The following is a 12,863-nucleotide window of genomic DNA, read 5'->3' on the forward strand; positions in this document are numbered from 1 at the left end:
TGAGCAGCTCCGTGAGAAAGCTAGCTCGACTTTCGGAAGAATGTACAATCTATGCTAATAGCCATTCTTCGACCTGTGTTTGGTAATGTCATTTCTGAAGGTAAAATGCCAAACCCTCAGTGAATTTCGTTGTAATTGTCACTTTGCACTAAAATTGATTTATCCGAAAAACCAGTTATCATTGAGTCGGAGCCGATCCCGATTGGTCTGGTTTCGTCATAACAAACATGCAATTTTTGCTTGAAACCGAACATAATGTTATTATTACGTGTTCGGTTTGGTTTCGATACTCTAGCCTGGTAAATATTGGAATTTAAAGTAAATTAATATTATCATGTAAGTTGAACATAGATTTCTGTTGAATATTAATATTATCGTATTAATATTGATTGTTAGGTGACTTAGGACTACATAGGCTTTACCACATTGTCGTATACGGTAGAAATATCGTGTAACTTTCACTCCTTAGTAAAAGTAACTTTTTAATTACTTTATTTAACAAAATGTTAAACCCTAATAGAATGAATGTGTTGTAAAACCCTTTTGTAGCAAGCAGACTGAACTGCCAAACGTTCTCTTTCAAAAGGAGGCAGCCACTCTGAGAAACGACTTCACCCGGAACTCCAACTCTTGCTATGTGTCTTCGGCTCTTCAATCCCAGAAGGTAACATCCCATCCAGAGACTTCAAATACTCAGTTTCACTTCCACTGAATCTTTGCCCTTTTAGATTAACTACTCCTAACTAGTCATGACCCATTTGCCAAAACTCAGGATAGCTTCTATTCCCAATTGGGTTTCTTCTATTTTGCATGAAAATCACCTTAGATTACCAAGAACCCTATTTCAGCCATTTGGGGATTTCCCCAATGATCAAATCCCTAGACTTTACAGCACAAACATGGCCCCTGAAACTGAAAACCAGGAAGTTTCAGTTAAAACTCCGACTTCTAGGGGCAGAAAAGCTACTCGAACTCAGCATTACATTAAAGTAGAAATCCAAGCTGCATTGTTGGAGTATTTGCATAGTACTAGAGGGTTACAGTTTACTGATGCTGAGAATATTAGCAAAAACTGCCCACATTTTCTAAACAAGCTTTACAAAAGGGTTGATTGTGAGAGAGGGATTAGGAGGTCCATGGCTCGATTCTTGCAATACCACCCTATTAATGAATTTGAACCATTCTTTGAGAGCTTGGGTTTTGAACCTTCCGAGTGTATTTCTCTTCTTCCGCGCAATTTGATGTATTTGACTGATGATGAATTGTTGCTTCATAATTATATTGTTCTATCTAATTATGGGATTCCTCCGAATAAGATAGGAAAGATTTACAGGGAAGCAAGAGAGGTCTTTCGATTTGATTATCAGGTTTTGGCATCAAAACTTCAAGCTTATGAAGGACTAGGTCTTGGTCGATCTGCTTTGGTCCGCTATGTTGTTGGTAGTCCTTATCTTTTGGTTGGGGATGTCAATGCAGCATTTCTATCGGTATTGGCAAAATCGAAGAGCATTGGATTCGAGACCGATAGTATTGAGGGGAATTTATGGGAGGATAACACTTATCATTGGAGCCGGGTGCTTGAACTTTTTAGTTTGTTCAGTGAGATAGGTTGCAGTGATGTCCAGTTGGGCAAGCTACTTGGCCACAACCCAGATATTTTATTTGAAAATTCAGGGGCAACAACAGTGTCACTGATTGGGTTGTTACACAAATTTGGATTTACGAAGAGAGAGTTACATTCAATGTTTCTACAATTTCCACAGATTCCAGTAGCGAAATTTGTTGCAAATTTGAGACGGTGCATTTTGTTCCTGGATGAGATTGACATGGAGGCTGCAGAGATTGCGAAGATTGTGCATTCTCACCCCCTGCTATTGGGTTCTTGCTCTTTGAAAAAAACTAGCAGCTTACTTGGTACTCTGAATGTTGGGAAGAAACGGCTGTCTCAATACATCCAGGAGAACCCAGAAGAATTAAAGAATTGGGTTTTGGGTAAAAAGCTTGAGTCATTTCCAGATTCCGAATATGAAGTTAGATCAAGGGCTCAGAAAACTAAGTTCTTATTAGAGATAGGATTTTTGGAGAACTCAACAAAAATGAAAGCAGCGCTGAAGGCATGTCGAGGCAACGGAGTGGAGCTTCAGGAAAGATTTGATTGTATTGTAAAAGCTGGTTTGGATCAGAAGGATGTCTGTGAACTGATTCAATCAACCCCTCAAATTCTTAACCAGACAACAGATGTGATTGCTATGAAGATCGACTGTCTTGTAAATGAATTGGGTTACCCCATATCATCCTTGTTGACCGCCAGAAGTTATCTATCCCATAAAATGGAAAGGGTGAAGCTTAGGGTACGCATGTTCAATTGGCTTAAAGATCAAGGAATGGCCAATGCTGGGCTTTCCTTGAGCACTCTAATATCTTGCTCTGAGAGTTATTTTATAAAGACCTATGTACATCGTCATCCTGACGGTCCTCAAATTTGGGACGATTTGAAGAACGAAATTGAATCCAGTTGCTAAAATATTTGTTGCTTCTTCTGTTAAATCTTTGCGTTGCTGCTTTTTGAAGTTTGGGACTAAACCTACATTTTCTAGTTTCAAAACATGACAATATTTGGTTAACAGGCAAGATGACATAGAAGCGAACTTCAGTTAACACCAAATCGTTCGTATTATTGTATATATAGAAGAGTCACTTTTACAGTGAAAATGATAGTTTTCTCCTTACCACAAATACATGATTGACTTATGTATCATAGCATGACTGTTATCTGGTTTAACCAGAAATTCACCGATAAGTGTTTTCACTTTTCGCACAAAGGTTTTTGCCTAATATGGATTCTTAGAATTACAGTTCAGCAGCGCCTTTGTATTTCTGGAAATTGATGTGAAGCAGATGAAAAAGGTAAGACAATGACCTTACTCATGTGCTCTTCAGCTCTGGCTGTTGCTAAAACTTTGTTTCAGGTTAATTGACATCTCAGTATGGATGACGAGCAATATAATAACCTTCTTGTTCCTCCTATTATATTGCCTATGCAACAAATTTAAACATTCATATCTTTTTGCCAGTTCTGCCATCTATATTTTGGTGCATAACATCCTGTTGGATTAAGAACAATCCATGGCAGCGGCTAATTAATATGGCCTTGCGACCCAATTTGATTCAAGGTCAAAATTATGACTGAGATTTCGACCGTGGAGAGAACTCACTGGGATCGGTTTAAGCTCAAAATGGTGCTTTCCAACTCCAAAATAAGCACTCTTTGTTTCTGCTGTTACCATAACACCAACAGTAGGGTGTTCTTGTTGTGATCACAGAAGCAACAAAGCTACATGGTAATGTAGAAGAGTACTGAGTGAAAGGAGAGGTTTAAAAAGGCGTCGGGCTTATGATCAAACATATAAATGAATCTAATCAAGTCTAATTACAGTTTCTTACTTCGACATGTACAGTAGTGTTTAACCAAGCGTTAGGCTTTCGATATACTTTGACAGTTTCGTGCCTCAAGGGACAAAGTTCTGAGTCTAGGAAGCCTTTAGGTTACCCGAACTCAGTGATAAGAAAATGATAAATTCCTATGTAAACTTTGACCCTCGAGCATTCTCACTACTAGTTCAAGGTTTAACTACCTTAGAGTCGGTGTGGATCGAACTTAAGCTCCATTACGACAAATTGGCTAGATACGAATGATAATCTCTCGGCGATTGTGAAATGCTACACCTAGAACTTCAAGGTTGGAACCAAAATTGGGGTACACATTCAACTAACCATTCGGCTGTTACGAGTCAATTTACTCAATTTCTCTCGTAACCGCTTCTTTCTCGTTTTTTACTAAATAAATTTCTATTCATACTTCTAAAAACGGTATTTGGACATCTTCACTTTGTAAACCTACATTTTACTTTTATAAATACCTAAAATGTTATTTAGACCTAGGGATGACAATATTACCCATCAGGTAGGGTATTCGACAATATATTTTAATATTAATTAAAAAATAAATATTTATGTAAATAAAAATATTTTCTTACAGTTATTGTTCTATTTTGAATTTAAGTTGGATTAATGTAGAAAAAAAAACTAATTTTATCATGATATTTTGTTTTCATTTTAGATTTCATGTTTTTTTCTATATTTCATTTGAATTTTCATATAATATAACAAAATATCGTTAACGGGTATTAGGGCGGGTATAGAAACTTTATCCCCAACGGGGATGAATACGGGGAATACCCATTATTTTATAATGGGAATTGGAGCGGGTACGGGGATGTAATGAAAATGGGTATGGTATTTCTTTCCCCTCACTCTACCCTGCCAATTGCCATCCCTATTTAGACCTCCATAATTTTCTGAAAATGCCCATAATAAATATATCATTATTAGATATCAAATCATTCTACTATCTATTAATATCTTTCCAATTCTACTTTTATATTTCATTATTATAAACAAATTGTTTCATGATGAAATAATTGTGTATTATTGAATGATATGGGGGCCTATATATAGGCATTACAAAACCACAATCTCGTAGGATTCAGAGTCCTAATCTATTACGGAGATGCTAATCTATCTCCTAACAGGAAACCTATTAGGCTAAGACACACACAAGGGTATAATAGTAATTTTCCCGGAACACTCCCCCTTGTGTCGCATACCTAGGTTGCATGGTGCACACATCGTTGCCTCGGTAAAAACCTTGTCAAGCAAAATAAAAACCTCTTGGGTAAAAATAAAAGCTTGATCGAAGGGAAAAAGAGCACAACACACCGTCTACATTTGATAGCATCATGTGAGCTAGACTCCCCCTGAAGTCTACGAAACAACTCCCCCTGAAGTCTACGAAACAACTCCCCCTGATTAGTGCCATAATCATGGAGTACAAAGAACAACATATACAACGTTCATTACATGCTTTTCAAACGTAGTCTTGGGCTAAAGATTAATCATTAATCTAGCCACACATCCTTAGATCATACATGCTATACTTAGTCAAACTTAGATCTTAGGAAACAAGATTGCATAACAACTCAAAATAAGAGTTTGCAATGAAAATCAGATTCTCGACTAGAATGACCTTCACTAACTTAAACGGCCATAACTTCTTCGTCAAAATAGGTATCAGCGAACCGTAAAATGTTCTGGAAAGTAGACACTCGTGTATTTCCAGTGACATAAGGTTCACAACCTAATCCGATCGGAGCAGTTCATAGTGCTCTGTCGAAGTTGACTGACTTGCAAATTTCCAGACAGAACTGTCATACTTTGCTAAAACGACCATAACTCACTCAATATGACAGCTATGAACAAATGGTTGGTGTCCTTGGAAAGTAGACACATAGGCCTTTCCAACGGTACCGATTTCAAAATATTTCATTGAGCGAGATGTCCTATAGGTCTCGTTGAAGTTGACCTACGAAACTGGACAGATTCTGATTTGTCACATTCAATGTGTCTTTCACAAAGGATTGAGGGAATTGACCAATGAATGACTGATTTTTGTCTGAGACGGAACCGTACGTATCCTTTACGCTATCGGTGTCGACTATTACACCAAGGCTTACGTTGATGTTACTGGAGCTGCTGGCGGCGTTGGTGTGGATAGGATTTATGTTGTTCACTAAGTGTAGAACTAAACCCATGTCAAAGGAGCAATGCAAGTCCAATGACAATGCATAGGCGCAGAGTTAATCACGTCATAATGAAAGCAATAGTGTCCCAACAACACTTACATATATGAATGTATAGCTCATTGAATCTCTTCATCATTTATACTTAGACGGAATAGAGAATCAAGAATTAGTTTTCATATGAACACATATGGGTATGAGTTCTTGCAACCGATTGTACTACGTTCTCTTGAACGTCGCAATCTGATTACATAAGCTCTCCGTGGTCTGGAGGCATTTAAAGTCCCTCGGGCACTCTCATATCTACGTCAAGATCCCTTTACAGATATTCTATGACCACTATCATATGCTGCAAATCAGTTTTCATAGACACTACTACTGATCAAGTAGTGGAAACAATTATGTCCATAACGAGAGAATATAACTCATCGTAGTCAATACTAGGATAATGAGACAATGTTTGCGCCATAAGTCCTACATATATCGCATGACTTCATCTTTCTCATTACACTTACGAACAACGACCAACATAACAAGTCTAGTTCAACCTGTATTGATTCTTTCCACTTCGGTCAAGTTGCTCATTGTTGATGCTTTACAACGGAATAAGAGCATAAGCGAATACATCATCAATCATGGGAGATCAATCCATTAAACACACACGCGCGTTATATACGATCAATTTGTGAGATTTCTATTCTTCTCTAACATCAACAAAAGGAGTCTGTAGCGTCCCACAAAAACTTAGTTGGAGGCGCGAAAGAGGGCGGGGAAGGTTGATTTCTCATGTTCAATGGCCTCGACGAGGGCGGAGCACGGCGGAGGCTGAGATCTAAGGTTCAGTGGCCTTGGAGGCGCGGCGGAGGGCGGGAGAGGCTGATTTCTGAGGTTCAATGGCCTTGGTGCAAGGAGGAACACGACGGAGACTAAGATCTGAGGTTTGGTGGCTTTGGAAGCGCGGCGAAGCAGATCGAAGTATCGAAATCTGAAGGTCAGTAGCACTAGTTGTACTTAATTTCGATTGTTTTGCCTTTGATTCGTGGTTTAATGTAGGAGTGTTAATTGAAAACCGAAAACCGAAAAATAACCGAACCATAACCGAAAAAAACCGAAGAAAAAAAAAACCGCACCAAACCGCAAAAAAACCGCACCAAACCGAAAGATTTGGTGTGGTTTTGGTTTGGGATGTTTGAAAACCGAAACCGAACCGAAAAACCGAATATATATATATATATTATAAAGAAATTATATTATTTATAGATATATTTAATATACATAATTAAATATGTTATCGATCGAGACTCAAACTTTATCAAAATTCGGTGAATTTTTTACCATATCTGTATTTATATATGCTGATCACATCTGACGGTCGAAATTTAATAATTTGAATTTTAGATATTGGAACCACAACATGTCTACTAATGTGGTATAACTTGTTTAGCGGTTTTTTTGCAGATATATGCAGTTGTGAAGCAACTATATCTTATAAATAGAATTTTACAAATCTGTCTGCATGATGCGTTACGTATAGTGAAATATGGTTATGGTAAAAAAAATCACATATTTTCGATAACGTTTGTGTCCCGATCGAGGCGGTCAACCCTTTTTACGCTTATTATCCCCTATGGGTTGCCTTATCCCTGGAACGTAAAAATTTTGAAAATTTTACACGAGTTGCTACATCACATATATGTGAGAGTGCGTGCATGAAAAAATCCACTAAAACTAGTCAAGAAGGAGGGGTTAAGAACAAATTCACTTAATTATATGAAATTAAGTTAATGTTGACCACATCGATCGAGACCCAAATATTTATCAAAATTAGATGAATTTTTTACCATATCCTTATTTAAATATGCTGATCACATCTGACGGTCAAAATTTAATATTTTGAATTTTAGACATTGGAACCACAACATGCTTACTAATGTGGTATAACTTGTTTAGTGGCTTTTTGTAAATGTATGCATTTGTGAAGCAACTATATATTATAAATAGAATTTTGCAAATCTGTCCGCATGATGCGTTACGTATAGTGAAATATTGTTGTGGTAAAAAAATCACATATTTTCGATAACGTTTGTGTCCCGATCAAGGCGGTCAACCCTTTTTACGCTTATTATCCCCTATGGGCCTATGGGTAGCCCTATCCCTGGAAGGTAAAATTTTTAAAAATTTTACACGAGCTGCTACATCACATATATGTGAGAGTGTGTGCGTGAAAGAATCCACCAAAACTAGTCAAGAAGGAGGGGGTAAGAACGAATTCACACTTAATTAGATGAAATTAAGTTAATGTTGACCACATCGATCGAGACCCAAATTTTATCAAAATTAGATGAATTTTTTACCATATCCGTATTTAAATATGCTGATCACATCTGACGGTCAAAATTTAATATTTTGAATTTTAGACATTGGAACCACAACATGCCTACTAATGTGGTATAACTTGTTTAGTGGCTTTTTGCAATTGTATGCATTTGTGAAGCAACTATATCTTGAAATAGAATTTTGCAAATCTGTCCGCATGTTCTTTTTATTTCGTTAAGAATCAAGTAGATAGACAAGGAAAGAAACTCCGATTGTTTTTACAAAATAACCGAAAGAAAAACCGATATAAACCAGAGAAAAACCAAACCGAACCAAACCGAACACAATTGGTTTTTTTTTTTAAAAGTGAAAAACCAAACCGAACCAAACCGAATAAATAGAACGGTTTGGTGTTCGGTATCACCTATAAACCGCACCATTCACACCGATTAACACCCCTAGTTTAATGTTGTTATTGAGGCTTAGTGGCATTATACATGCATGATTTTCATTATTTGACTCATATTGTATCATGTCAAAAAAATTTGAAAAGTTATTGAGGTTCAGTGTCACTATTACTACATAGACTGTGAAATTTATTAGACTGTATCTCATTATTTGCCATTGGAATGAGTAATGATGCTTGCTATTGAGCTTCTATATCATTGCTTTATGAGCTGTGAATTGTTTTGATTGTCTCACATTGTGTGAAATTGTTTATTAAGGAAATTATGTGAAATTTTGATTCATAGGTTTTCTTTGATGTAGTTTAATGCATGGGTTTTGCTACATTACATACGATAGTGCTATCAATTTTGATGTCTATTTTGCTACTGTATATCAGTAATATTACTTGCTATTAAGCCCCAATAGTATTTCACTGTGAAATTTGACTATTATATATATCATTTTTTGCTATTGAGTCTCAATATTGTTACTTACTATTGAGCCTTTGTTATCATGTTTGGTTAGTTGGAAAGAGTTATGGGAATAGTTTATAATTTGGGTGTAATAGCTTTATGTATAATGAGCTTGATTGCAGTGGATATAAGGGTGAGTTAATATGATGTTTGCTGATTTTAATGTTATTATTAGAATTGTCCAGGCAAGTAGGTCAATGGTGATTGTGAAATTTTAATTTATGGGGTTTTCTTTGTTTGATAGTTTTCTACTTAAGATTAGTAGTTCAATGGTTTTCTACTGAACCACAATATTGTTATTTTTGTCTGGTCTGCTACTGAATCTCAATAGTTTTACTTATTATTGAGGGTCAATAACATTGTTTGCTATGTAGGAAGTGACTTATGGACTGCAATCATGACATGCATCATTTTTGCTATTGAATCTCAGTAACTTTACTTGCTAATGAGCCTTAGTAGCATTTTTTTTGTAGGATGTGAAACTCTAAAACTGTACTTGATCATTATTTGCTACTAATCTCAGTAGTATCATTTGTTATTTTCATTAGTAGCAATGTTTTACTATATTGGTTGTGAAATTGTGAAAATGTGATAATTATACATTATTTACTACTGAATCTCAGTAGTATAAGTGGTTATTGAACCTTAGTAGTATCTCCGGATGTCAATAATGACTTTTGCTTTGATGCATTATGTGGTAATTAAGAGAGAGATGTTGAGTTGATGTTACAAATTACTTAATGTATATATTTGGTTGTTGGATTTGAGTTATAAACTTGATTAATGTATTTCAATTTGTGGATTTGTGTCTTTCAGATATATTCAATTGTTAAGAGCATAGTCAATCTCTGATATAAGTATATAGTTTGTGTATTTCACTCATGAATGTACATATGTTGTTGAGGGTATTGTATTTTCTTTTGTGAATGTGAGATACTTATCTTATTATGCCTCAATATTAGTGTTTTAGTATTGTTATTGAGGTTCAGTGGCGTTATATGTGCTTGATTTTTATTGTTGACTTGTATTGTATCATTTCATGAAAAAAAAAACAGAAAAGTTATTGAGGTTTAATATTACTATTGCTAATTGAATATCAGTAATGTTGGAAAGGATTTTCAGTTGCTTATTTGTAGGGGATACCATAGGTTAATGTTATTGAAATTTAGTATCATTATGAATAGTTGATCATTTTTGCGTTTATCTATGTATAAGATGGGCAAGTATATGAATACTTCTAAAGTTACTGACATTCAATAAGGGAGGTAGATTAAATTTTATAGAGAGAGTTTGCAGCAAGCTAATCCATTGAACATTAATCACAAAATTAGAACATATATATTGTTATTGAGGTTTAGTACAAATAAATTGATTAGGTGAACGACTAACATGTAGGTACCAATTTTGTTGATTGATGGTCCAGGTCTTTCAGGATGTGATGAATTTATTGACCAATTGAGTAGTTTTATGTTGCCGAGACTATAATTGGTTTTGTGATGAGAATTTGATGATACAATGTCACCAATGAGGTTTGTATTCTCTTGCTACTGAACCTCAGTAACATAATGAGTAATTGACCTTCACTAGCATACAAGCACAAATGAGTAAATGCTTATGTTTCAATGATTTAGTATGAAATAAAAATGCATGAATGGTACATCAGATGTGTTGTTTTGCATTATATGTGTTTCTCCCTTAAAATGATGAATTTATGTTGTTATTTAGGGTCATAAGCGTTATAATGCTGCGATTTATAACTGTACTGAGTGTTAGAATCTTTAAGAAAACACTCATTTATATACATATCTTATACGCAGATGACAAAGAAAAGGAAGACAGCTGAAGTTGTGGAGGAAGTGCATGAAGAAACCAAGAAGAAGAGAGCAAGCAGAATATAGAAATTATGAACAAGTTATATGGTGACCTAATGTAATTTGGGAATTTGGGAATTTGGGATTTGATGTAAATGAAGTATGTTTGTGACTTTGAGTGAAATATATTATTGTAACTGATGTTCAGTGATATTAGGAATTAATGGTGATTAGCTATTAACATGGAATTATATGGATGACATTGTGTCGAGACATGCATTTGTTAGTTGTTTAGCGCCATTCGTTTTCAAAATGTCTTCGCGTGGTATCAAACTGTGGTTTTTTTGAATTGGGAGTTAGTTTGTGTTACACAACCATTTTCGAAAAATCAACGGGGTTATGTAAACCAAATGCTTATTTAACTTCCTATTTTTCTATTTATTTGTAGTGTGCCGCTACCCATACACAAGACAACAACAAAAAAACCATGAGCACAATACCATTGAAATTGAATACAATAAATGTAACAAAGAAAATGCATCTCGGTAGCAAATGAAACAAAATAAAATGAATCAAAGAAAATGTATCTCAGTAGACTTCCACCTAAAAAATGCCCTAAATAACCTCAATTACAAATATACTGAACCTCAGTAGCAAAATAAATACAAATAAAATGAAAAGCAGAGAACCAGAAGTTCCTCCACATTTGAAGTACGATCAAATAGCAGCAGTGAGACATAAACATGAACCCCACTTCAATTGCATAAAGACATTTCTTTCTTCAAAATTCATCTGCGACGACGATGAATTTTTTATCCACACTCTTGATGTAGTCTCTCCACTGCCTAGACATACACATTTTACTAATTTTAGGCTCATCTGGCCTAAAATCCCCCATAAAGTCTATCTCATCCCAAAAACCTAGCACATATACATTGCAGACAGAGATACTGAACATCAGAAACACTATACACAAGTGACCAAAATGATATTCAACAACAATAAAACAGATGCTATGCAATTGAATACCACTAATGTTGGAAAAGATTTTCAGTTGCTTATTTGTAGGATTTTACATGTAAAGATACCATAGGTTAACGTTACGCTCACTTGTGTGTGTATATATATATACAGATTTTCTCAAATAAGGAGGTCCGCACCAATGGTTTTGGTGCGGATTTCCATTTTGAACCACTTTTTAGTAAAATTTCTACATCTCCACTGTCTAGTATCTAGATAATGTTGTGTAGATCATCTCTGCAAATTTTTAGTCAATTGGGTGATCGTTAAGGTCCTCAAAATCGAAACACAAATGGACGGACTAAATTCTGTCACACATGAACTGTTCATATTTTAAACAGAAAAACGAAATTTTGAGAGCCTTAGCGATCACCAAATTGGTTGAAATTTTGCAGAGATGATATACACAATATTATATAGATATTAGACGGTAGAGATGAGGTAATTCGACCGAAAATTAGTGCAAAAATGGAAATCCGTACCAAAACAGTGGTACAGACCTCCGCATCTAAAAATGGCTCTATATGTATATGTATATGCTTTTAATAAATATGCAGCGGGCCGCTGCACCGCTACGGCAACGTGCCACTGCACTCTAGAGATATTGAACCTCAATAACAATGCCTTTAACTATATAAAACTAAGCAAACTTGTATATTTAGTCTCCAAAGTTACTGAACATCAATACAAAAAAAATTAAACAACCAAAAACAAGAAATTTGGCATCTATTTCACAAAAATCACACTAATCAAATTAAAATACAGAGTCAAAGTAAATCAAAGCAAAAATGAGCACCTAATTGGTAAAATCGAAGCAAAAAAACACACAACAAAAGCAAAATCATGATCATATCAAATCTAAACTTCACGAATTCATATATATAACAATGATCAAAGTAGAAACAGAGAATTGAAGCAAAACTAAATCGAAGCAAAAACTATCACATCCCGGGACCAGCTCCACCGTAACACGATATTGTCCGCTTTGGAAATGCTAGTGGATTAAGTTCTACTACAGTTATGCCTTGGCCTGGGATCGAAGTAAAATGTCTTGGCCCAGCTCGACCCATTACAATAACGGGTTATGCCATGTCTGGCTGATTTTTAACGGGCCGGGTTCGGGTTGGGCTTGGGTTTTTGGGCCCATTTGCCACCTC

The 12,863-nt window shown here is 35.5% G+C and overlaps 1 protein-coding gene across 1 annotated transcript; it reads left to right on the forward strand.

Annotated features, from left to right (window-relative positions):
• Positions 1-600: 600 nt before the first annotated feature.
• Positions 601-2,792, forward strand: LOC126800008 (transcription termination factor MTEF18, mitochondrial-like). The gene has a single exon (XM_050527278.1). It carries the CDS (start codon positions 750-752, stop codon positions 2,520-2,522), a length of 1,773 nt encoding a protein of 590 aa, XP_050383235.1. The 5' UTR covers positions 601-749; the 3' UTR covers positions 2,523-2,792.
• The last annotated feature ends 10,071 nt before the right edge of the window (positions 2,793-12,863 follow it).

The sequence above is a fragment of the Argentina anserina genome, chromosome 6 (genome assembly GCF_933775445.1).
Source record: "Argentina anserina chromosome 6, drPotAnse1.1, whole genome shotgun sequence".
Taxonomy (NCBI): Eukaryota; Viridiplantae; Streptophyta; class Magnoliopsida; order Rosales; family Rosaceae; genus Argentina; species Argentina anserina.